At 34.2% G+C, this 27,165-nt stretch overlaps 1 protein-coding gene across 2 annotated transcripts in view; it reads left to right on the top strand.

Moving 5' to 3' along the window:
• Positions 1–27,165, top strand: part of LOC136025379 (serine/threonine-protein kinase 10-like) — a 114,827-nt gene that overhangs the window by 57,776 nt on the left and 29,886 nt on the right. The window contains exons 8-14 of one of the 2 annotated variants that reach the window (XM_065701361.1): positions 331–394; positions 2,908–3,002; positions 4,885–5,764; positions 13,202–13,476; positions 18,472–18,596; positions 22,779–22,908; positions 26,540–26,668. In XM_065701361.1, coding sequence (XP_065557433.1) covers positions 331–394; positions 2,908–3,002; positions 4,885–5,764; positions 13,202–13,476; positions 18,472–18,596; positions 22,779–22,908; positions 26,540–26,668 — 1,698 coding nt within the window. Of the gene's footprint in view, positions 1–330; positions 395–2,907; positions 3,003–4,884; positions 5,765–13,201; positions 13,525–18,471; positions 18,597–22,778; positions 22,909–26,539; positions 26,669–27,165 lie in introns of both variants that reach the window. The other variant, XM_065701359.1, reaches the window with a different exon arrangement.

The raw sequence follows: 27,165 nt of genomic DNA, 5'->3' as shown, positions 1-27,165 counted from the left end.
CTAAAGCTTAAAGCTGTGGTTTTATTCTCTTAAATCTACGCTTCAATATACAAATAATATTATTAAATTAATTAAATTGAAATAAAATCATATTAATTTTATTAAATAATTTAATTTATATAATTAAATAATATAAGACTATAATTTTTAAATAATATAATTAAGTAAATTTGATCAATGTATCCTCTTCCCTTCCTAAAACTACGCTGCTCTTCTGTGGGAATTTTATTTGTTGCGTTTGGATCAAAGTTTTATAATATTATTTATTTGCTTCATTAGAAATATTTTTTTATATAATTTGAATGTTGTCTATTTGTTTTTTGTGTTTAGGACCGTCGAACGTCTGAGCATGTAGACGATGACACATTATCTGTTCGTAGCGAGCCGAGTGAAGGTAGGTAGAATTTATTCAATAATATATTAAAAAAAACATGTAATTATTAGCTTAATGCTAATTACTTATTTGTTATTTGTTTACTACTGGCTATCAATATTTGTTGTTTTTTATTATATTTTGCCGTTATTTATCATTATTATTATTTATTGGGAATTAATTATTATTATATTAATTAGGTTTTTATAATGAATTTAGTTGCTAACGTGTGTTTGCAAAATCAAGATTAACGCAAGTTAAGATTTTCAAACAAAGCTACAGAGAAGACATTTATCATGTCTTCTCTGTAACTTTGTTTGAAAAAACCCGTTGCTAATTTGGTTTTAATATGAACAAGTTATTATAAGCTTGTCCCAATGGGATTACAGTAACCCCAGCAAATGCTCCAACGAGGATAGTCTATAACAGGTTGGATTTGTTCTGATGTTGTCATATGGTTTAGGGTCTCCACTTTGGTCGTAGGCTCCTTCCTCAATCCCTATACTCGGAAGAGAAACCTTGTCTTCGCGGCAACAGGGTAACCGTGAAGATTGGTGCCCCCTGCGGAAATTATGGCTTTGCAGATGACACATCATTAAGTGTTTTGTCCCCTAATAGGGTGAGAAGAAGTTATAAATAAGATTTAAAGGAGGTTAGAGGGAAAGGCAAAGCTAAAAAGGAACTAAAACTAAAAAGGAGGAAAGAGGGAAAAGCTATTTTAAGTTACTTAACCCATGAACGGCTCATTTAAAAGGTTCTATAAAAAAAAAAATTGAGTCTCAGATAAGCGGAATTTTAGAAGGGATTTTAGAAAACACTAGTCAATAATTTCTGAAGATAGTACTGTAGACGATGTCGTGGCATGGCAAAATCCTTCAGTTAAGACACCTCCATTGAAATTGCTTAGCAAATCTGTTTAAGATTTGCTGTAAAAAGTAACGAACGAATTAGCGAAACGCTTTGTTCTTGGAGTAGGCAATCGCAGTCTCACTCTGTTAGCTGACCTTGTGTTTATTTTATTCCTCATAACTGGTCGTATAATTTCTATGTTTTTCACTGCTAAGAAGAAATTGGCAAAATTTGCCGATTAAACCCAAACAACATTCGTGAAGGGACGGTAGTTGTAGGACAGATAATGCCGATTCATAAACTTACATACGCGCCGGAAAGAATAAATTTAAAGGCTCTTTTTTGTAGTGACTCAAGTTGGTCGTTTAGGTAACTTGTGTTGTTGACTTGAGGGCCCCATACAGGACAAACATAATCGAGAATTTGTCGGATGTATGTCAGACAAGCCGTCTTAAGTTGGGACACAGAGAAACCAAAAAGACGTAGTAAGATAAGGGTACGTATCGCACTATTTGCCTGTTTAGTGATTGTATCAACATGAGTACTAAACGAGCACTCAGCGCTAAATGTGACACCGAGAATTACAGCCGAACATACACTAGGGTACGGTGGAGGAGGACTGACAAAGTCCCTGTTAAGAAGATAAAGGCGAGGGATTTTGGTTTTTCCTTCGTTGATTTGAAGGCTGTTGATAGTACATTGGTCTTCAAAGTTGCCCATTATTGCATCACTGAATTGGGGAATTGTCTGAGTTTTCAATGAAATATTTCAGGAGAACTGACAGGTCGTGTACGTACTTAAACCTGTCCTCAAAATCACAAAGGACAAAATTTATAACTGCTAAAACAACGTCCTATTATCTTGTCAATAGGGTGGCAAATCGTCAAATGTTAATATAATTTATTATACTTTTTGTTAGTTATATATTATTGTATGTACAATAAGTTAATATAATTTATATATACTATATAAATAAGTTAATGCACTATTATATTTATGTTTATTAGTGCTATATAATTTTAACTATATAAAAAAATTTAACGGCTAAAGGGTGACAAATGGTGGCCCTCTCAAAATTGGATGTGTCATTAATTTGCCACACTGTGTAAGCATGATTGCATCTTCGCCGTAGAATCAATTGAATAGTAAAGATATGTTTAAGTTTCATATGTTTTATGTTTAATATGTTATTGATATAGCTATCAATAAGTCATATATAGATATATGATAGTTATATGTTATATAAGCTTAAATTATATGTTACGTTTCAGAATTATAAACAAATAAAAATATATTGAAATCAAATTTAATAAAACGTAGATGAATTTAAAAGAAAATATTTGTTTAAGTATTTCTGTTCAACTTAAGTGAAAGAAAGCCCCTTGTAACCAAGAAGACAAGTTTCATATTTCGTTGCGATCCTCTAGTAATTAGATACAGTATTTGAGCTGCGTAGGCTGTGTAAATATGCCCTTCCCCCTTAAAGATACAGGTACCGAATAATTTACGGAACACTAATGAATAAGAACCTAATAATAAATATACAAGCAAATTGCTATATGTCGGCTTGATATTGTCCCAGTGCCACTTAAATACTTTGAATGTGACGAAATGTTTATTGATAATCTAAAGAAGTTGGATTAGTGATAGTGTGTTGAAAAAAGTAATTTATATGTACTTTTTAGTTGAAATACCGGTTCCCTCACCACCTACAGAAGAATTAAATAAAAACAAAAGAAGCTCTGAGATAGTTGGAGATAGAAGACCATCAGCTGGAGAGGTTTGTTTTAATTTATGTTTTTTTTTCTATAACATATATATATATATATATATATATATATATATATATATATATATATATATATATATATATATATATTTTATATGTATGTATATTTGTGCAAAGCCCTTGAGAATCCGAAACTCACTTTACAGCTAAGAAACGGGAATGTTTTCTCCAAAAACTTGAAAGCGTCTGATTTGTCAATAAAAAAATTACGATTTGAAACTTCTACTCAAGGCTTTCAACCTTCAGTGGTGTCTAATCTCAGTCTACAGACACTTGTATTAAGGGCTCTGGGAGGCTGAAACGAATTTTCCCAAAGTCGAGACCTATCTAGATCCTATTTTCACACCAGAAAATGGTCTATGCCTAAAACCGAAATACATTTTAAACATTTTCACTTGTGTAGCGTTAATAAATCTGAAATTGCTGAGATTTCCGTGAATGAATATCTTCATGTATTAAGTTGTCAATCTACATTCATTAGTTCTTTTCAGTTATCCTGGTTATTCTTTTACTCTGGTGATTTTCTTTCTTTGTATATTGTTGATATTATGTCAAATGAAAAGACATTGTCGGAAATAAATGCGGTTTTCAGTAAAATGTAAATGACCTCTTGGTCTTTGGAGAGCGTTAGCTTTCTACTCCCATTTGTGGTAGTTTCTATTCGTTCTCAATTTAACTTTAATTTAGTTCGATTATTGTTGTATTCTCTGTTTGCTCTCGATTTCATTTAGCTATTGATTGTGATTTATGTTTGTTTTACGCTTGAATTATCGGTTGAATTTATTTCTGCTCATCTTGTGCTTAATGTAGCTCTTTGATTTTCTTTGAAAAACTTATTTTTTTGGAAAAAAGTTTTTATTTAATTGACCATAGAAAAAAAGGAAGTGTTAATACATGGGTAATTTTAAATGCAGCGTTTTTTAGAATATGTACTTTATAACAATGTTGGGAAGCTGTCCTATTTCAAAAGACAAAGTTCAATGGCCACTTGATAAAAATTAATGCTAAAAATAACAAATTCTAACACAACTAATGCTGGAATACCAATTGAAAATTATTTAATTTTGCTATAAATATAGAAACAGTACTTTTTTAAGGTTGATTTTTTCGTATTTATTATTTTATTTTTATGTATCGCATTATTATTGCTAATTTCTACATTTAATCCGTTTTTATTTTTTTTTAAATAAAAAGAATGGGCTTAAGATTTGAACATGTGGTTGTCATCTATTTATCAACTGAACTAATTTACGAATTTTACCCATAGAAACTCACCTGTGCAAAAAAAGTTTTCTTTTGGCGGGGGGGGGGGAAGGGAATTTGAGAGATGGAAAATTTATTTTTTAGGGATATGTAGAAATACGGTTGAGGTTCTTCGTTAAAAAATTGGGAACATTCTGTAAAATATCATCAGTTTTAACAAAGGAGGTCCTAAAAATTAAGTGTTTACTAGTTCTCCTTTGATTTTGCTGACTACTTGAAGAATTGAGTGCAGTCAAGAAAGGGAAATGAAGTAAAGAAAATGAAATGAAAATGAAAAAGAAAATGAAGTGAAGTAAATTTTTCTATGAAAATGAATATATTTCTCAGGGATTTCTAGGAACAAAAACAGGTATATTTTTAAACATTTTTTTAAAGATTTATGAATGTAGGTTTTGTTTTGTTTTTACATTGCTATAAGACCCAAATCTTATCTGAAAGCAAAAGTAATACAGAATAGAAATGCTGGATTTTTACCAGAAGAAAAAGACGGATTTTCTGAGGAACTTGTGACAAAAATAAATGCTGAGATTTTAATTATGATGATTCTATTCTCTCAGTATTGATATTTGAATTCATATGAACTAAGCATTAACTCGTTTTCCTTTTATAGCCTACTGGAAGACCTAAATCCTATCACGAAAGCGAAAGAAAAAAAGGACCTGCTCCCCTCCCTCCAGTCTTGCAAAAAACTCCCAGCAAAGATGTAATTACTGAGACTCCACAGAAGAACATAGTTGACGAAAGCGTTTCAAATGAACAGAATATGCCACCAATTGTGCCAAATATCAATTTAGACGTCACCCGTGACGAATCAGGTGTTGACAAATCCGAGCCAATAGTCTCTGTTGAGGCCAAACTAACCGGTGAAAATAATAATATTCAAGATAATACCAATGCTGATGCTAAAAATGATTTAATTAATGAAGAAGCCAAAATTAATAACAAAATTGGCGAAAGTGATATAGTGTATGCGGTAGCTGATGTAATTGATGAGGCTAAAGAAACAAGTGCAATAAAACTAATAGTGAAAGATGATAGTCTAGGCCAAAGTGATTTACCGGATGGTAGTACAGTTTTGACTGTAATTGACCGCGTCGGACTAGACGCGTTACCAACTGAAGTTATGCTTGGCTATGAACCTAGTGAATCTTCCACTGATGACTTTATTGACTATGACCGTAAAACTGAGAATAGTACCATTATTAAAGTTATATCCATAGACAGTACTAACAAACCTCATGAAAAAAATGATTTTATTTCTACAACGATAGAAATCAATCCGGAAATTGTTAATCTTGCTGATTCGCAAGTCGAAATTTTGAGCAATAGTGTGAAAGACTGTGGCAATGACATAGACAATGCTCAAATATCTGTGATTGCTGTTAATACTGTAGATGATGATGACAAAATAAATGGCATTGAAACAAGGAGTGACATATCCAATTTCTCAAATATTAGCTGTGAAAGGGAAAGTGTTGGGAGTGCTGCAGGTCAGTCCTTCTCTACTTATTTTCAGGGTTCATAGATGTATCAAAGAGTTTATGGGAATTGCCTCTAAAGAATAATTTGGAATCCATATGCACTGTTACACCAGGTAACAGCGTACATAGGTTGTTCCATTATAGGCTGGTGAAAACGCAGGGCAAAGTTCTTTCACTTTACTGTTGACTACCTTCTCCATCTTTTTACATGCTCGTAACCGGCAATATATCAGATATCAATATTACCACGAAAAAACGGCTTAAACTTATTGAAACAAAGTCCTTACTTTTCAAACTTCTTCAAAGGCTCATAAATTTTCTATAAAATGAAAACTGACTAAACCTCTCTAATTGTTCGTTTCATTTGAACAGAGCAGTCCCTGGTTAAATATCCTTTTTAGGTATTCCCTTTTTTTCAGTTTTCAACCTCCCTGACTGTTGGTTTTCTTTGAACAGAACAGTCACTGGCTAAGTATCCTTTTTGGGTATTCTCGTTTTTTTTTTTCCAGTTTTCAACCTCCCTTACTGTTGGTTTCCTTTGAACAGAACGGTCCCTGGCTAAGTATTCTTTTAGGGTATTCCCGTTTTTTTTCCAATTTTCAACCTCCCTAACTGTTGGTTTCCTTTGAACAGAACGGTCCCTGGCTAAGTTTCTTTTTTGGGCATTTCTGTTTTTTTCAGTTTTCATATCAATGAACATTTTTCACCATATAAAAAAAGGAATATTGACTTAATAATAATAAAAATAATAATTTATTATTACCATCTGTGCACAATAAAATGCACTAAAGAGGAGTATAATAAAATGAAAAGAAAAACAAAAAGGGCACAGACAAAAATCACGCACAAATATTGACAACTTTAACTTTTAAACACTCATTCAGCATCAGATTCCGTTTCCAGAATTTTAGTAAGGGTATATGGACTACCTAGTTAGTCCATTCTCCTTTTTGACTCCACAAAAGTACCTTCAGATAGACATAAAATATCCCCCAATCAACTAACAATGGGTTCTCCTCATGAAATTACTTAAACTTAATGGTGTGTTGTGGGAAGTGCGGGTACTTGAGCTGCCTGTCCCCAAAAGTTCAAGGCCTATAGGCTGGCCAGTACCTATACGGCTCTTCCCACTCACTCCCGCTCTCTTCTGCAAATTCCATGAATATTACTGAATCAACCCTTTTTTTAATGTCTTCTTCATGGCTTAGTACATGGGCCAGGTATTATAAGATTTCACAACTAGTGACGCTAGGCACCTGACAGAAGGTAAGTCAGTGGAAAATCGATAATTCATGCAAATTTACAGCTGTCATGTATTTATACATGACATTGTTCTGCAAATATTCATAGCTGTCATGCAAATTTTCAGCTGTCATGTATTTATACATGCCATTGTTCTGCAAATATTTATAGCTGTCATGTAAATTTACATGACAGCTTGTCCATATTTTGACAAATCTCAAAAATACCGTACCGTTGTAAAATATAACTATTACGATTTCAAATGGGGACACTAAGAAAATACTTGCAGAATCTAAAGAATAGTGATAGAATTTGCTTTTTATCAGATGCAGAGAAAAATTTCCAAAAGGGTGTAACAAAACAACACATCCAGTGCAAGAAACGTATTATATTGCCGACCAAGGGTTCTCTTATCAAACTGGCCATTTACCCTCGCGAGAAGACCATGGCATTTTCTTAGTTTTTATTTCAAAGAAACAATTATAAGCTGCCTAGTGGATATAATGAAAGTTCCTAATATATTTATAATTAAAGTTGAGTGTAGCAGATATGAAATTCAATTCAATATTACCCTCGTATAAGATATCCACATTACCCTGATCCATTTAAGAAGATACATCATTACATGAGCGGATCCATTTAAGCAGAACACTGCTTAAAGTAGCTGTGCCTGGGTCCTCACTTTTTGAACATCTTCCAACAGTTACAAATTTGTGCCACAGTGCCACTTGAATGCCACAAAGGGCATCTTGGACATGTATTATTGGAGTGTAGCAGATTTGAGATCCATTTGACTCTTACCCTCATATAAGATATCCACATTACCCTGATCCATTTAAGAAGATACAGCATTACATGAGCAGATCCATTTAAGCAGAAAACTGCTTAAAGTAGTTGAACCAGAGTCCTCACTTTTTGAATATCTTCCAGTGGTCACAAATTTGTGCCACAGTGCCACTTGAGTGCCACAAAGGGTATCTTGGACATGTATTATTGGAGTTTAGCAGATATGAGATCCATTTGGCTCTTACCCTCGTATAAGATATCCGCATTACCCTGATCCATTTAAACAGATCCATTTAAGCAGATACACATTATTCTGATACATCAGATCCATTTAAGAAGAGAACTGCTTAAAGTAGTTGAAACAGAGTCTTTACTTTTTGAATACCTCCCAACGCTCATAAATATCCTGATTTAAAATTAAAACCGACTAAATCCCGCGAGGGTTGGGTTCCTCTGGATAGGGTAGCCCGTGGCCAAGCAACCTTTTTTTAGTTTTGGTATTAATTGATATTTTCCCATCAAATAAAGTAGGAAGATCGACTTAAGTGCCACAACGGATGTCTTGGGCAGATATTTTTGGAGTTTAGCGGATATCAGAGTCATTTCTCTTGAAAGTAGGATGACGTTTATCCTTTATGATAACAGTTATATCTGCTGTACCCGATTTTTTATCCTTCCTCGTTAAAATTTTGTTATTATTTTTGTCTTCTTATGTCAACGGGTCACATTTTCGAGTCATGCCCTACTTTTCAAAATTGAAAAAAAAAAACAAACAAAAACAATTGCGAAAGTCAAATTTATTTCATAAGAAAAAAATTCCTCCATATATGCTTGATTAAGAACATTTTTTATTATTGTTGTCCCTTTATGAAAAGAGCCATCTAAACATTTTCGTTTTTTTGTTGCCTTATGACAATACAAGATATAAGAAAAAAAGTTTTCGAATTTAAAGTGAAGAACAACGCTAAAAGTTAAAACAGACAAAAATTTTCCCAAATATTGAGGATGCTACTGGTTACTCAATCCTCTGCTCTTGACGCTAAAAATAAACTTTTTTGACAATTTTGCAAATGACATGTCCCTTGTCATTAATATACCAATATACCTAATTATATTTGTTTAACACCATAGCATTTTTAGTTATGTACATTATGATGGAAGATTGATAAAGAAAAAATTTACATTTACCAACTAACAGCTTGCATCCTAATATTTTTTAATAGAAGCATAGTTTAAGCTTAAGCGTAAAGAGAAGGTGGATGAGAGGAACGGTAGCCTCCTTCACGCTTAGTATAATATCTGGTCATGTAAAGTTTTACCATCGCTCTTTACCTTCGTTTTGGAAAACTTGTATCTTTCTAGTTTGTTTCATATTCGTGCTCGTTTGTTTAAATTGCTATCGTAGCACTAAAAAATTACGTTACTTTTACAATCACAATAGAAATAGGAAATCAGAAAAGAGTCACTTGTTAAGTACACTTGCAAAATACGGCAAAAAGGAGTTTGTAAATTTCTTCGAACGGCACTAAACGGATTGTAGTTTATTGGGTGCCTAGTAACTCTGCTTATCTGTGCAGATTGTGGAAAAACAGATGGAGTCCAGAATCGTTCTTGGCTGTGATTCTTACTCCTCCCCCAAACTGACCGCGGAAAATTCCCCCTCAACAATTCTCCATGAAAAGTTCAGCAGCCAATGTAAAATTGAACAGCCAAAGAGAAATTAAGACAAATAAAAAGAATGAAGAAGAGAAGGGTTTGTGGAAATTCTATCTATATTCCAAATTCTATGAAAGCCTTACAGTTCGTGGTAACAGACTATAAGGCTTTCTGAAAAGTTTCCAACCTGAAGATGGCACAACCTATCAATAAAGGTTATGCAATGCGGTTGCACAATTGTTGACAGCTACCACCAGAAGTTCAGTGATTTCGCTAGAGTCGCTGCCTGATGATCGTCTGGGTAAATTTATTTAAGAGTTGTTTAGAAAGTGGATGAGGTCGAGTATCGAACTTTCGTCAAATATTTGTTCTTGAAAGACATTACAGGTACAAAAATCAATGGTGAGTTGTGTGCTGTGTACGGGGACTCTTCGCCATCATTTGCCATTGTTAGATTTTTGGCATTTGAATTCAAATATGGCATCTCCAGCTTAATAGACAGCGAACGATCAGGTTATTTGAAAACTGCAACCACTGAAGATAAGATCCTTATTGTTCATTAAATGAAACTAGATGAACTTTAAATGAAAGCGCTTCTTAGTGCTGTGTCGAGTGTGTTAATTTGTTCTCCGATATGAAGGAAACACTACATTAACCGCAAAAAACGGCTTGAACTTCGAGCTCATGTTAACTTATAGATATTTTGGAGCATAAATTCCCCCATTCCCCAAAAAAGGGGTAAAACACATTTTAAAAATCGTCAGCTTAGAGTAAACTGCCAGCACGTATCAATACGGGATCATGTTTGGAGCATAGATCAAGTTAATAATATAGCATTTGGAGATCTCTCTAATATTCGTCCAACGAAACTAAAATTTGATAGAGCCACTAAAATAATTTTTTTTTACACAATATTTGGGAGAGCTTCAAGGGAATTTAACAGAGGAAGAGGGGTGGAGAGAGAGAGTGGTTCCTTCTGCAGATGTGTTGAATTCTGCGTTCGCACCATGATACAAATGAAAGACATTCACTAACATGCGATATTGCTGTCGAAACCACAATGTTTGGAATGTTAATACAATGATACGGAGCACATTACACAATTTACACACAGCACATCTATCTAAAAATCAAGTCAAGCTTCCTGGAGCTGCTGTTTTCAAAACTGTCGTTTGCGAGAAGAGAAGGATGACTGATTTCTGCGCATTTATTTTTGGATAATCCTTGGAACTTCAACTACCAAGCTGATCACTGATATGTAATCTATTTAATTCTTTTAAATATCACGTTGACCTCCACGTGGAACTACTCATGTTGTTTTTACCGAGCATCAAGAAGACCACCAACGTGGGCGCCTGCCCCACCAAGTCCCAAAGTCTCCTTCTGAAATAGTCTACAGAGAGGCAATAGGAGACACAACAGGGATACCAAAAATTCCATATATCATAGCGCAGTAAGTAGGGTCTTTGCCTTTGGAACGGTGACAGATTCATTTCAATTATTGCTGAATTCAATAGCCTCAAATGATTTTAAGAAAGTGGGGCACAAACATCCTCAGAAACCACCTCGTCTTGCATATCCTCACAAGCTGATCTTTCGAAACTTCAGTTAAAGCGTAGTTTCTGTTAGCCAAACCAATAAAGAACGCAAAAACTATTTATGATTTTAATTACGCTTCAATAGAACCAATAAAAATAAAATCAAATCTGGGAAATCGTGACGCATTCGCCGTTTTTTTTATTTTTTATTTCAGCAACTCCCCCAGTTAGTCAATATCATCACTGCATATCCGCCAGTCCCTATACAGTCGAGCAGACTCAGAGCTCCTTCATTTAACAAGTGTGTAACATTTTCACCACACTTTTCAACAACTATTTTTCAACTGCCTAATAAACGGTAGGCTCTTAGTCTAAAATATAATTTTTCAAATATACCGTGATGGATGTTTACAAACACAGTAAAATCCTTAGGTCTTAAGCTTTCATAGTTATAGCAAAGAACTAAGCTAAGCTGTTTATGTGACTCATAAGCTGTTCCATTAAAAATTCCACTGTATTATTTGGATTCCGTTATTAGCTCCAAAACTATTGCAACGTCTCTTCTCCACAACATTCAATGGGTTGATTCTGGGTTGTTTGGTCTATAAATATAGCATTCATACCCGCTGTTCTCAAAAGCTCTGTAATCCATCGTACTCGTTGTTAACACGAATGCACAAAAGTTAGCTGAAGCATCTTTCGTTTGACAGGGAAATGCTTTCAGTGCAAACGTTGCCATTATCCCTGTGACCTTTGATCGAAATATCCTTCTGTCCTTGAAACACAGCAGACTCTAGTCTACTATTGGTTTTAATTACCGAGACTGAATAATCAAATTTGCATGCAGTAATCTACATGCAGCAAAACTGCTTCATTAGCTGCCATATTATAAAACAGCTAGAGCTGAGGAGTAAGGGTGGTCACGCAGTTCAAACCGTAATTCGTGAATCTTCGTCATGGGAACCACTGAGTTGTGAGACGGCGCCTTGTTTTGGCGAAACAGAATTTTTTATCCAAATTTTTGACGTTGAAATTGTTTACTTGAACACGTTTTTGGTCTGTTGTGAACAGACGTGACACCTAACAAGTCGACAGCTTCCTCACGTCTGAATCTTGTTTCGAGATGTGACAAATAAGTTTTTGGACATATTCGTAGCCTCTGCTGGCTTACTTTATTTAGACATATCGTCTGCTGAGAGTAATTTGCCGAATCTGTTTTTCCAAAACTTTGAGAAAAACGAGTTCGAGTTTTGGAAGAACAGATTCGGCAAATCGTTCTCAGCAGATGATATGTCTATATAAAGTAACTTATTGTAAAGTATATTGTTAACTTGATCTATGCTCAAAACATGATCCCGTACTGATGCGTGGTGGTAGTTTACTCTAAGCTAACGATTTTTAAAATGTATTTTACCCTTGTTTTTTTCTTGGGGGGGGGGATGTATGCTCCGAAATATCCATAAATTGGCGTGAGCTCGAATTTCAGGCCGTTTTATGTTGTTAAGCTATTATTTCCTTCATATCGGAGAACTAAACAAGCGTCTAGAGGAAAATTCTCGCCGATGAAAAATAATCTGTGAGCCCATTCATTAGAAAATTTGTTAAATGAATAAACTTCAGTTTCTATTGAAGAGGTTAAGTTTAGTTAAGTGAACGTGAAATTTTCCCAAGTCTTCCTAGGAAATTTCATTAGTTTTTTTTTTTCGAGAATAAAAAAAAATTAACTTGACTTTGTGGAAGCTTTCATTTATATTTTCAACTCTGTTTTTTGCCTACCGAAAAGCGAATTTTTGAACTTCGATTTAAAACAGAAATGAACCTTATATTCACTCAGTTGAAGAAGAAGAAGAAGAAAAAGAAACTAAATCTTGCTGACGAATCACTGACGAATATTTGCTTTGATTTTTGTCACAATTTAGTTTAATCATAGTGATGGTTATAAAACGTGCTTCAATCGTTCATGATTTGGGAAGATTTCCTGATATTCCTCAAAAGTTTTGTTGTTTGTACCTTCGATTAGCTATGCTTTCTTCTTCTATCTTTGTAACTATTTTTGTGCTGCTCTTTTATTTCTCTTTTTTTACATATTGTGCCCTTTACCACAGACCTTAGTAGGACTCTATGTCTCAGCTGCTATTTTGGATTAATTTATATTAATGAAATTCTATTAATTCACTCTTCTTTAATTTTTTTTCTAAATTATCAAGGACTTTTCATTTTTCAGATAGCAAAATTGAGGAAGCAAGGATAGAAAATGAAGTTACAGTAGTAACTTTGGCTGACTCAACTGTTGAAGCAACAGATACAGATGCTGTGCAGCACATTCATGAAGAAACCAGGGAAAATAAAAATGAGGATAAGCTACATAATGAAGTTCCCACCAATAATGCCACCGTGTCTGTTGTCACTGAGGATAACGCCACCGTGTCTGTTGGAACAAAAAAGGAGTTGGAACAGAAAAACTCTGGGCATTCTCTATCCGAAAGGGATTCAAATGAGGTGGTTGTAATCATCAGTGGGAATACGGTGCTTATAAATGGCATGGAGGTGAAGGACGCTTTATTGCTAAATGTTTGGATGCTTATATACTGCATTACCCACCGTTAGTCGGGGTTTAAACAGGGTTGCCACCTGACTAACATTCCTATAAAATAATACTTTCAAAAATTCTGAATTATAGTTTTAGACAGTGAAATCTTAGAAATAAAAAGAAATGTTTGTCTGTCAATTTTCCGAAAAAACCAAACAATTATAGAATCGATAAGATTAGTATTTAGAATATCGTCCAAAAAGATTCGCATAAACCTAAATTGTCCATAGGTGAATTTAATAGAAAACTATTAATTACTTCCTATGAAGTCCTACAGCCCCTGTAGTTCCAAAAATACTTCTTTTTGTTTTTATTTTTTTTTGTTTTTTACTTTACTTATCTAAAATATTTTAATGATTTTCTGAGATATCAAAATTATCATCAATATCACCAGTTATAACAGTTTCAAAAACTAACTGATTTGTTCAGACTCCATTAACTTTGAAGATGAAATGGAAGAGAAAATAACGATAGCCCAAAATCCACATTATTATTTCCCTCTTATTTATTTTTTTTCAGTGTAAAAACTATTTGTATTGGTGAATAGTTGGACATTATTAAGATGTGAGTTTTTTTTCTTTTTTTTCCTTTTTCTTTGTTCTGTTTAACCTAGTTTAGTTGGTTTTTTTTCGTTGATAAAGGCTTCCAGACGTGAAGCCGAGATTTTCGGGCCTTTATTTCAATTAAAAATTTTTTTTATTTGTTTATCCACTCCTTAAAAAAAAATTATTCGTTTTTCAATATTTTATTTGTTAACGACGAAGGCAGCGTGATCTGAGAAATTATTTGAAATTCCTTGGATATCTGAGACTGATGTTAGAATCTAAGTTTGAAAGTGTTACTAAATAGTGTTATCTTCAAAGCTAAATCATACAGACTTTTTCTAATAAAAAATAAATGTGCCGAAAATACAGTACTAAAATGTAGCAAAAAACTTTAGACTTTTGGCTCTATTTTTAGCTGTACTGTACTGTACTTTGCACTGTTCACTGTACCTTACCGTTGTCTTGTTAGCCGTAGTGCTAAATGTATCGGAACCTTCTTAATTATATTCGGAAAATCACAAATTTATTTTCGGAAAATTACAAAAGTTGCTATAAAAAAGTATGTTCTTTTGCACTAAACGTATGATAAATAATTTGATTCGGACAGGTGTATAGTCCTTTTCTCCTGAAACATACCCCTATCATTTAATACGAAACGTAATGTAAAGGTTTAAACATTCTAATTATGCAGACATTATGTCTCATGTGGGTTAATCCGCCTAACTCGAATAACTTTGCCTAGCCTAACCCTTTGCCTATGCCTAAATTAAGTGTCATTAACCAATATATTTTGCGATTAAAACGACTTTCGAAAAGTTTGCCCTTAGTATGTTGTAATCCTGTTTTGTCTCGTATGTTTTCATGTTGTTCCTTCATCTCGTAAAAGGGTATAAGTAAACTGGGTATGCTTAAAGTAGCTTGGGTTGACTTACAGGTACGGCAACTGAACTGCATACACGGACATGATACGGAATAGTTGCGGTGATTGGATAGTGTTTATTGTCCGTTGTATTTAAATGTTATCCTTTCTTTCAAATTTGTCTGTACGCGTCAAGAATGAGCCGTATCTTCCTATATCGAGTTGTCAAGGAATTGAATTGGCTTAACGAGCTCATAAGAGTTTTATAAAAGAAAGTTTTCTTAATCAAACCGTTGATTTATCCTATCTCTGAAAAAAAAAATTGTTACAACATTACTATTTTTGTCATTTGTCTGAAATAACACCTTTTTTGGTTTCTATTGAAACAAGTCAAATACTGTCAAAAACAACTCAAGTACAAGATAATAATAGAAGAAAAGAGGGGTTATTGTCCCTTAAGACTGGGGAACAAGGGGCTGAAATACTACGCACGGGGGCTTTTAGTCATGTGATATATAATTGTCACTTCATTTCAAGTTTGGTGAATCATTTGCTTGGTCTATATTTCCGGTTTGCGCTGTTTTTTTATGACTTCGTCTTGATTTTGAGAGACGTTTTTCGAAGATATAGACATTAATTGGTGCCCTTTTTTATGGAAGTTCGTCTAATTGGTTACAAGGCACCTTTTAAAATTCCCAAGGCTACGTCATGGATTTTGAAAAAAATTCAAAGTGAAAGACGGCTTTCTGATCACTTCCTTACACCCCACACTTTTAAAGAGTTGCAAAAAGTTATATGCAGTTGGAACTTTGAAATTTTCCAAAATCTTTTGGAAAATTCAAGAGAAATTTTTGGCATCAGTGAAAAATAGAGATCACTTGTCAAAATTGGTTTTAAAATGACCTTAGATAATTTTCTGTTGTCATGAATAATTATAGTCTATGATAATTGATCATTTAAGACTATAATTCCTTTACTTAAAACTAGCCTCGGTTGAGTTTTTCGATTAAGAGTTTTTATTTTTAGGGGATTTCAAGTTTTAGTTGGAGAGTATAATGTTAGTACTGCCATTACAATACGCTGAGAGCGTGTTCCAGTAACATTAATGAATCGATATTAATTTGTTACTATGTCCAGCCTAAAATAGTAGATGCAAACAAATTTAGCCGCTAAAGTTCCTATAATACTTAAAATGAGGTGACATTGTAGCCCATTCCGAACTTATATGTATACATATTGTTTATAAATTAAATTACTTTTTAACATGTAATAATAATGAATAATTAATTATCAATAATTATAGTCGACTTCTAGAGCGCACCCTGAGTCAATAAAAAAAAAAAAAAAAATTGAATCTGACCTTTGGTCTATACAGTGCAGGCATTGATCTCCTGATTCTATTCCTTCCGCCGAAAGTGCAATACCTGGAAGGATGCGAATCATCCGAGGCTTTATGTGTTTTTTCCTCAGATTTCTCCAAGTACCCATTTCGAACTGGGCCAAACAAAATAATCGGTGACACCTGGACTCGAACCCCTGCCCTTACGGACACCGTTTTGGGCGAGAACGGTTAGGTTTAAAACGTTGTTATTGACCGTTTCTTTTTATTATATAATTTTCATTTAATATTTATTTTAATATTATATATTTTTTTTATTATTGTTATTCGCACCGAAACAGATAAAAGTTGTAGCTAGTTCTACCCTCGATAAATTGAGGGAAATTCCCCTGGATTAGATTCATTTATATTGAGTTCTAGGTAAATTAGAACTACTGAGTTTAGTAAGATATCCTGGATTTGAGTGGGATTGTATAAAAATTCCGTTCACATTGATGGTTAAGATCGGAATTGGGGCTAACCCATGGTGAAGGGGGGGGGGTGTGTGTGTGGGAAATTAAAGCTTGTTATTAATAAAACTTTCTAAATCCCACAGAAAAACCTGGTTGACTAATAAATGTGTTCATGATTCAAAAATGTATGGGTGCCTGGTTTTTACTGGATTAAGATTCCTGCAGACTGAGATGTCTTAATACAGTGTATTGCAACTAAACAAAAAGCTTAGTAAAACGTATTAATACAGTTTTGAGGAGTGAATCTCGAAATTTGGGGGTTTGGGGGGAGATCTGACCTTAAACATATTATTTTGGGTGTTGCATCGTTGTTTGGTGGTGCATATCTATTTTGGTGCAGTTGTCACTTAAATTTATACGAACTAATTGAGTAAAGAAAAGAACCAAAATTATAAAAACACAAATATTCATTTCAAAATTGTAAATATCAGTTTCTGAAGATTTGATTAGTCACAATTCAAAAGAGACTAGTGAAATTTGCAAAATGAAAGCCTTTTTTGTAGCATTCAAGACACTCGTTTGCAATATTGTATGCCTCTGGAGAGGGACATTAGAGTCCCACATTCCCATCTCCTGAACACTTCTCTTGGCCAGAGCACTAATTTGTACATAGAATTCTTTTTTAAGAGAATTTTAGAATAGAACTTACATAGAATTTTTTTATTCTATGTAAATTTTATGAAGGGCAAATGTAGGGTCAATGACAATATTTGATGGACAAATTCCCAAGTCACTGAGTTGTACTTTAATACCAGTAAATATTTCTTATTTCATGTTTAGAAGCTGGCTCAACTGTATAAATGATTCAAATGAATAAGAATTGATCGTAATATGTGATCAGGAATATACGTGATTACTGTGATTAGTGGTCAGAAAAGTTGTATATATATGTACATATAACAATTTTATTAACAACATGCAAGTTCAAGCATATAATGTCTCTCCCAAAAATATGTAAGATTCTGAAGATTTATTTTAAAGAATTTCTAAAATTCTAAGAAAATTAAAATCGTCAAAATTAAATAGTCAATCTGAAATGGACATTCGATTATAGAACATAGCCATCAACAAATCGAAATGACTGTTAAATTTTAATTGCTCTCAGAGATCAACTGAGCACCCCAACGGACATTTTGTTGATATATTTTGAATGACATTAACAGTAAATAGGGTAGTAGCAATGGCATCATTTTGGTGCAAAGTGGAGGAGGGCTAAACAAGGTAAAGGGTAGCATGGTATGGGTAGCAATCTGCTTTTGAAGGGAGCGGGGTTTGATGTGTCCTTGATTAAATCTTAAAAAGTAACTGGGAATTGCTTTTCCTGGAAATAGGAAGCTTTTTGGCAAGAGAAAAAAAGCGATGCGTTGCTCAGGTTTCTGATGCTATGAAAAACCAACCGAGCACCTTAATTTGAAACGGCATTTTACTGTTATCTTTTTATCTTTAATCGGCATTTATCTTTTTAATCGCAAAAAAGGAGTTCAATCATGGAAAAAAGAAACTTTGGCTAAAGAAAAAAAAAAATCTTTTCAAGTTTAGAGAAGAGTGGACGCAACCCAGTTTTTCAGTTTTTGTTTATCTTGTGTTTATTCTTTGGAAAAATAAAGGACTTGAGTGTAATTATATTAATATTTTCTCTCCTTTTCTAGAATGTTAACGGTGTTGCAAAGGATGAGTGTCGACAGGACATTCCGTCTTCATCTTCTCGAAGTGATTCTTTCGACAGTGATAAAAATAAGCCACGATCAAGTCTTGTGAGAAGGACATCTACAAAGTAAGTGTTTTCTTTTCTTGTTTTTTTTTACTGTTTATATATATATATATATATATATATATATATATATATATATATATATATATATATATATATATATATATAATCGCATATAATAATAATAACAAAAATTTATATCTCTGAAAACCCCTGGAACATAGCACAGCAAAATGAAGATTCAATTCTAATTAGATCAAATTATGTAAACAAAACATTATTCAGATTACAAAAATCTATTCCTAAGGTCCATTGCTAGTCTGAGAAATCATCCTTATCATTCAACATTTGTAAAATTTTTATCCCTCACCATGCTCGCCAGCCATATTTTATCAAGTTTACGTTCTCCATACACTTCCTTTCTCAACTCACGCAATTTTTCACATTCACCCATTATGTCATCATGACCCATTGTCCCATCTCTATCTCTACTTATAGGTTAGTAAGGTAAGGATCATCCCGCCCTTGCCTCATACCTAAGTATTTTGTTCTTGTCCCAAGCGGTAAACTATTCGCTCTCAATTAAGTAATGTACTTTAACTCATCCTGTATTAAACTTACTTTAAAAGAACGCCCCCTCACTCCGTGTCTTTTTCCACCCTCTAGAGTTTCAGGGAACCAAGAAGGCGTCTTTCATGCTGCCAAACATGTACTTGTTGATCTTTAAAATATTTCCTATCATCTCTGCCCCCTTGTTATCCATACTTAATCCATTATTTCATATTTCTCCACTCTCTACAATCTTGTAAAATTTTCCTTGCCTAGCTTGGCTATGAACTTGAAGACTCATCTCTAAAAGCTTCTAAATAAGCTGATTTAAGCAGCCGCACTTGCGGTGCATTTAAAAAGGGTCATCTATGAGTCATGGGGTTTTCCTGTGATGTGTTACCTTGTGCAAACCCTATGTCATTCAGATATATGGTAACTGGCATAATACCCGGAAAACTAAATGTGAGACTAGACGGCAAGCTCGTGAATACGAAGCTCATTAGCGGAAATTACATGCTTAAAAAAGGCCGCCCAAAACGTGTATTAAGTATTAAGTTTACTTAATTTGAATTTTCTCTCTTTTTTTGGGTGGCGTGGGTTAGTCCAATGTGTATACTGTATACCCGTCTGAAAATATTAATTATTTGGCGTTCTATTTGGTACCAGTGTCAACACCACGTTGCCTGTTGTTTACACATCTTAGTGAAAAGCTGTGAAAAATTGCTTCAGAGCGCTATGCAACAGGCCTATACTAGCGAGAGTCTACAACTTATTCGCTCTTCTGCATTCGGTGCTCTTCGCTCTTTCAAAACATCTTGACGTTACCTGACGAAAAAAGGTATCTGGTCTAAGTATTTTAGGTATGCAAAATATATCTTAGAAATCCCCTTATGGTCAGGTAATACGTAGCTGGTCGCCACTTAAGGTTCGGTTTAACCCCCTGCTTTAGCTGAAACTTGCAGCAGCTGGATGACTGGATGTCAGCATTGTGTATGATTTTTTGATCGCCCAGATCAATTTCTAAATCCTATTTTACCTGGCAATGATTGAGGGCTAGTATATGTTTTATTTGTTTTGTTGTATGTACGTTTTTTATGGCACTTGGTATTATCCAAGTGACATATAGCAGTCGCCAATTCTGTCGGTCTGTCTGTCGGTCTGTCGGTCTGTCTGTCGGTCCCGGTTTTGCTACTTTAGGCACTTCCAGGTAAGCTAGGACGATGAAATTTGGCAAGCGTATCAGTGACCGCACCAAATTAAATTAGAAATAGTCGTTTTCCCGATTTGACCATCTGGGGGGGAGTGGGGGCCCGGTTAATTCGCAAAAAATAGAAAAAATGAAGTATTTTTAACTTATCAGTGGGTATTTGGATCTTAATGAAATTTGATGTTTGGAATGATATTGTGTCTTAGAGCTCTTATTTTTAATCCCGACCGGATCTGATGACATTGGGGGGAGTTGGAGGGGGAAAACCCAAAGTCCCGGTTTTGCTACTTTAGGCACTTCCAGGTAAGCTAGGACGATGAAATTTGGCAAGCGTATCAGGGACCGGACCAGATTAAATTAGAAATAGTCGTTTTCCCGATTTGACCATCCGGGGGGGGGGGGAGAAGGGGCCGGTTAATTCGGAAAAATAGAAAAAATGAAGTATTTTTAACTTATGCGCGGGTGATTTGATCTTAATGAAATTTGATGTTTGGAATGATATTGTGTCTCAGAGCTCTTATTTTAAATCCCGACTGGGTCTGATGACATTGGGGGGAGTTGGAGGGGGGAAACCTAAAATCTTGGAAAACACTTAGAGTAGAGGGATCGGGATGAAACTTGATGGGAAAAATAAGCGCAAGTCCCAGATACATGATTGACATAATCGGAACTTATTTGCCCTCTTTGGGGTAGTTGGGAGGGGGGGGAGTAAGTCTTAAAAATTAGAAAAATGAGGTATTTTCAACTTACGAACGGGTGATCGGATCTCAATGGAATTTGATGTTTAGAAGGATAGCGTGTCTTAGAGCTCTTATTTTAAATCCCGACCGGATCTGGTGATGGGGGGCGGGGAGTTGGGAGGGGGAAACCTAAAACTTGGAAAACACTTAGAGTGGAGGGATCGGGATGAAACATGGTGGGAAAAATAAACACAAGTCCTAGATAGATGATTGACATAAACGGAACGGATCCGCTCTCTTTTGGGTAGTTGGGGGGGGGGGTTAATTCTGAAAAATTAGAAAAAATGAGGTATTTTTAACTTACGAACAGGTGATTGGATCTTCATGAAATTTGATTTTTAGAAGGATATCGTGGCTCAAAGCTCTTATTTTAAATCCTGACCGGATCTGGTGACATTGGGGGAAGTTTGGGGTGGGGAGACCTAAAATGATGGGAAACGCTTAGATTGGAAGGATTGGGATGAAATTTGGTTGGAAAAATAAGCAAAAGTCTTGCATACGTAATTTACATAATTGGAACGGATCCGCTCAATTGCGGGGGGGGGGGGGTAATTCTGAAAAATAAGAAAAATAACGTATTTTAACTTACGAAGGAGTGATCGGATCTTCATGAAACTTCATATTTAGAAGGACCTCGTAACTCTGATATCTTATTTTAAATCTCAACCGGATCAAACGTAATTGGGGGGGGGGGGGGTAGTTGGGGGGGCCGGAAGTCTTAGAAAATACTTAAAGCGGTGAGATCAGGATGAAACTGGATGGGAAGAATAGAAACCTGTCTAAGATACGTGACTGACATAACTGGACCGGATCTGCTCTCTTTGGTGGAATTGGGAGGGGGGAGGTAATTTTGAAAATTGAGGTATTTGTAACTTACGAAAGGGTGACCAGATCTTAATGAAATTTGATATTTAGAAGGATCTTGTACTATAAAGTTTAACTTTAGGTTCTGACCTTCTCACAAGTGCCAAATGAGCTCTTGGCTCTTGGCTCTTCCGACCTCGTACCATATGAGCTCTCGGCTCTTCCGACCTCGTCCAAATGAGCTCTTGGCTCTTCCGACCTCGTACCATATGAGCTCTCGGCTCTTCCGACCTCGTCACAAGTGCCATATGAGCTCTTAGCTCTTGTTTTCTCTTATTTTCTTTTTCTTTTTTAATCTATTGCAAAACCGTCTTATGTTCGTATGGATAATAACAGCGTAATCATTGAATGTTTTACGCAAAAAAAAAGAAAAAAGAAGAAGAATTGATTTGCTTTATTTATGAGTCCTTCATAGCAATTGTGTCTATTTAGTAGTATATTGCTATAGTTAATTTTCGTTATTTTTAAGTAAGTGTTAATGTAATTTCTATGTTTGATTATTATCGTAAAAAGAATTATCTTTGATAAATTTTCAGTGTAAAAATTTCAGAGCAATCAAACCCCTTCGAAAGGTAAAGAAGGTGAAGAAAACGACTCTAGTCTTTACAGTCTCTACTGGCAGTTCTGATCTCCGTTTCATGGCCCTTCAGCCAGGAAGTATAATGGGGGCCAGCCATTCTGTACTTTCGCACACCCTTCCTGTTTAGCCTCCTATTTAGAGAAAGGTTGACTCTGGCTGAGTTCACAGAGTCACACTTCTCACCCCGTTCCAAACCAAATGACCAGTGACACTAGGACTTGAACCTCTGTCCTCACGGACAAAGGATTTCAAGTCTTGTGATTTCAAGATTCCATGTTAATGACTATCAACATTTTTATTTTAAGATCTGATGGCGAAATAAGCTCATGTTTGTCTGCGGGAAGTGACTCTAGTCGACTGTCTTTGCACCAAGGGGAAGACGAAAATGTTGTACTCCGGAGTAAGGACTCTCTTTTTACACCAGAACAACGACAAGTATATTCTTTTATTTTATTTTATGTATGTGTATTGGGGTTGTAAGCCCAAACAAGCTTTGCTTCGGGCCATTTGCTTGTTTTGTTGTGTTATTTATATTAATAAACCCATCTTTCTCTCATATGGTTTTACTCTTTTTTCTGTTTTTTTTTTTTAATTTTTTGTATATTTATTCTAATTTTTTCTTTTGTTTTCATTCTTTTATTTTTTATTTTCTTTAAGTTGTGAGTTCATAATTGGGTTGAATGTAAAAGCGAATTTCAATGACTTGGAGGTAAAACAATATCTAACTAAAAAATTGTACTATGAAAAAACAAAATTATTATCTTTTTTGCAGAAAAAAAAATGCAGTTGCAGGGCAACCCCTCAAATGGTTTCCCAATTTTAGATCGCCCGAGGCTATTGTTATTTTTCTTTCTTTCTTTTCCTTGAATTTTTTTCATTAGTAATATGAATATATCTTTATACCTTAGTGGTATAAATACTAAAATAATGGAATGGGAAGCATTAAAAAACATTTTCCTTCAAAAGAACGTTTCTGACTCATGCGCCTATCATAAATAGAGACGATTTTGGCATTTAAGGATAAGAGTTATGCCTTATGCCGTCATGGATATATTTGCTAAATTGGAATATTCAATTTATCACTGAGCCAGAGTATAAATTATAAGAATCGCCTTTTGAATTTGTAGAAGAAAGGTCTTAAGTTTTCAATTGAAATCTTCTGTCCAAGTAGCTTGCAAAATGAGATCTGTTCCTCCTCTTTTGAGGTTGAAGGCTAATTTTTGTACGAAACAGTTTATAAACCGGTTCATTATCGCTACTTCTTATTAGTATATGTATATATATCGTCCAGTACGTTATTTCATTAAGCCCATTGGTCGCCAAATGTATCGAGAAAGAAAAGTCAAACTGGTCGACCAAACTGATTTTTACATTCGATGTTTGGTTGGCTTCTGGAATATTTTTTTACGGTTTGTAGATTTTATAAGCCAAATATATTGAGAAAGAAAAGTTAAACTGCACGACCAAACCGATTTTTACATTCGATATTTAGTTGGCTGCTGGAAAATTTTAAACAGTTTGTAGAATTGATAAGCCAAATATATCGAGAAAGAAAAGTCAAACTGCACGACCAAACTGATTTTTACATTCAATGTTTGGTTGGCTGCTGGAAAATTTTAAACAGTTTGTAGAATTGATAAGCCAAATATATCGAGAAAGAAAAGTCAAACTGCACGACCAAACTGATTTTTACATTTAATGTTTGGTTGGCTGCTGGAAAATTTTAAACAGTTTGTAGAATTGATAAGCCAAATATATCGAGAAAGAAAAGTCAAACTGCACGACCAAACTGATTTTTACATTCAATGTTTGGTTGGCTGCTGGAAAATTTTAAACAGTTTGTAGAATTTATAAGCCAAATATATCGAGAAAGAAAAGTCAAATCGCTCGACCAAACTGTTTTTTACATTCAATGTTTGGTTGGCTTCTGGAAAATTTTAAACGGTTTGTAGATTTTATAAGCCAAGTAAATTGAGAAAGAAAAGTCAAACTTCACGACCAAACCGATTTTTACATTCGATGTTTGGTTGGCTGCTGGAAAGTTTTAAATAGTTTGTAGAATTTATAAGCCAAATATATCGAGAAAGAAAAGTCAAATCGCTCGACCAAACTGATTTTTACATTCGATGTTTGGTTGGCTTCTGGAAAATTTTAAACGGTTTGTAGATTTTATAAGCCAAATATATTGAGAAAGAAAAGTCAAACTGCACGACCAAACCGATTTTTATATTCGATGTTTGGTTGGCTGCTGAAAAATTTTAAACAGTTTGTAGAATTTATAAGCCAAATATATCGAGAAAGAAAAGTCAAATCGCTCGACCAAACTGATTTTTACATTTGATGTTTGGTTGGCTTCTGGAAAATTTTAAACGATTTGTAGATTTTACAAGCTAAATATATAGAGAAAGAAAGGTCAAACGGCTTGACCAAATCGATTTTTAAATTCGATGTTTGGTTGGCTGCTGGAAAATTTTAAACAGTTCGTAGAATTTATAAGCCAAATATATCGAGAAAGAAAAGTCAAACTGCACGACCAAACTGATTTTTACATTCAATGTTTGGTTGGCTGCTGGAAAATTTTAAACAGTTTGTAGAATTGATAAGCCAAATATATCGAGAAAGAAAAGTCAAACTGCACGAGCAAACTGATTTTTACATTCAATGTTTGGTTGGCTGCTGGAAAATTTTAAACAGATTTTAGAATTTATAAGCCAAATATATCGAGAAAGAAAAGTCAAATCGCTCGACCAAACTGTTTTTTACATTCAATGTTTGGTTGGCTTCTGGAAAATTTTAAACGGTTTGTAGATTTTATAAGCCAAATAAATTGAGAAAGAAAAGTCAAACTGCACGACCAAACCGATTTTTACATTCGATGTTTGGTTGGCTGCTGGAAAGTTTTAAATAGTTTGTAGAATTTATAAGCCAAATATATCGAGAAAGAAAAGTCAAATCGCTCGACCAAGCTGATTTTTACATTCGATGTTTGGTTGGCTTCTGGAAAATTTTAAACGGTTTGTAGATTTTATAAGCCAAATATATTGAGAAAGAAAAGTCAAACTGCACGACCAAACCGATTTTTACATTCGATGTTTGGTTGGCTGCTGAAAAATTTTAAACAGTTTGTAGAATTTATAAGCCAAATATATCGAGAAAGAAAAGTCAAATCGCTCGACCAAACTGATTTGTACATTTGATGTTTGGTTGGCTTCTGGAAAATTTTAAAAGGTTTGTAGATTTTACAAGCCAAATATATAGAGAAAGAAAGGTCAAACGGCTTGACCAAATCGATTTTTAAATTCGATGTTTGGTTGGCTGCTGAAAAATTTTGAACGGTCAAACTGATTTTACGTTCGATGTTTGTTAAACGTTTTGTAGATTTTATAAGCTGTCAGTTTGCAAGTGGTGTAGCCGAAGTCAGGAGATTTTTCAGTCAGTTTGTTAGATTTGGTGGTAGATTTTAATGTGTAAAAACTAGTAATTATGTCTGTATTTTAAAAATGTATTTTTCTGTCCCAAAATCGTTAAAACTAAGAAACTTTAAAAATAAAAACTTGGTTTTCTAAGCAAAAAATGGCTCTTCGATGGCATTTCATTTTGTTTTCATTTAGTAATGAGGCCACTTAAAATTGGAAAAGCTAAAGATTATTTCTGAATCTCACGAATTTTATTCTCTTCTTTCTCTTATAATGACAGCCTGAACAAAATTTATATAGCTGAAAACTACTGCTCTTTGAAAAACTTTTTTCTAGGATACGCTTTTCCAAAGAATTGTAATTTTGGTGATTTCCTAAAAATAGTCAAAACTAACGACAAATTTTGTATTAAATTTTTTTTTTTACCAAAACAGCTTACGCATAACAAATGCTTTAAAACACAAAATTAATCATATTCAACTTTAGTTTTCTATCTCCCAAGGTACTCTTTACATCTGATATGTAGTTGGAAGTCGAAAAATAGTTTCCTATTATTTTTTTAGAGTAACTCACTATAGTGTTTCATTGCTTTTTTTTTTATTCCTCTCCTAATTTAAAACTGGACTTTAAAAAATTTTTTATGTTTGTAGCCTCCAGTTAGAAAGGGATCCGATGCATCTCAAGCTGCCGAAGAAGAAAAGCGACGACTGAGAAAAACTCGACGGAGGACACGCAAATTTGTAATAGATGGCGTAGCTGTGACTACTACCACATCTCAGGTTTGTGATATTAGTTGTTGTTAAATTATAATCCAATGTGACCCGAAAAAAAAACTTACTATTTTTATAAACAAGCAATAATTGTATATTGTACATTTATGTATTTATTTTTTCTCGAAAACGGCTCCATGTTTTTTTCGGGGAAATTGCTATTCTGGGGATATTCTCGTCTAAAAAACGATCTAGATAGGTCAAAAGTTTGAAAACAAGAGCCTTAATTTCGGTTTTTGCAAATGACGTCATGTACTAACATAAAAGTTTCCTTCTATTGCACTGACGGCTTGTATTTACAAAAGTTTCCTAATACGATATCATCTATAGCCTTTCTTTATGTCATATCACTCATAGCATAAGTAAGATCGTTGAGTATCAAAAGCAATGAGAGAGTTTCAATGATTGAAACTCATGATTGAGTTTCAATTTTGTCAGTGCTCATACCTCATTAGCTCTTGGCTCTTCCGGCCTCGTCACAAGTGCCATATGAGCTCTTAGCTCTT

The sequence above is a fragment of the Artemia franciscana genome, chromosome 3 (genome assembly GCF_032884065.1).
Source record: "Artemia franciscana chromosome 3, ASM3288406v1, whole genome shotgun sequence".
In the NCBI taxonomy this organism is placed as follows: domain Eukaryota; kingdom Metazoa; phylum Arthropoda; class Branchiopoda; order Anostraca; family Artemiidae; genus Artemia; species Artemia franciscana.
Note: the sequence above shows the minus strand (reverse complement) of the source record. Positions and strands in the feature narration are given on the sequence as shown.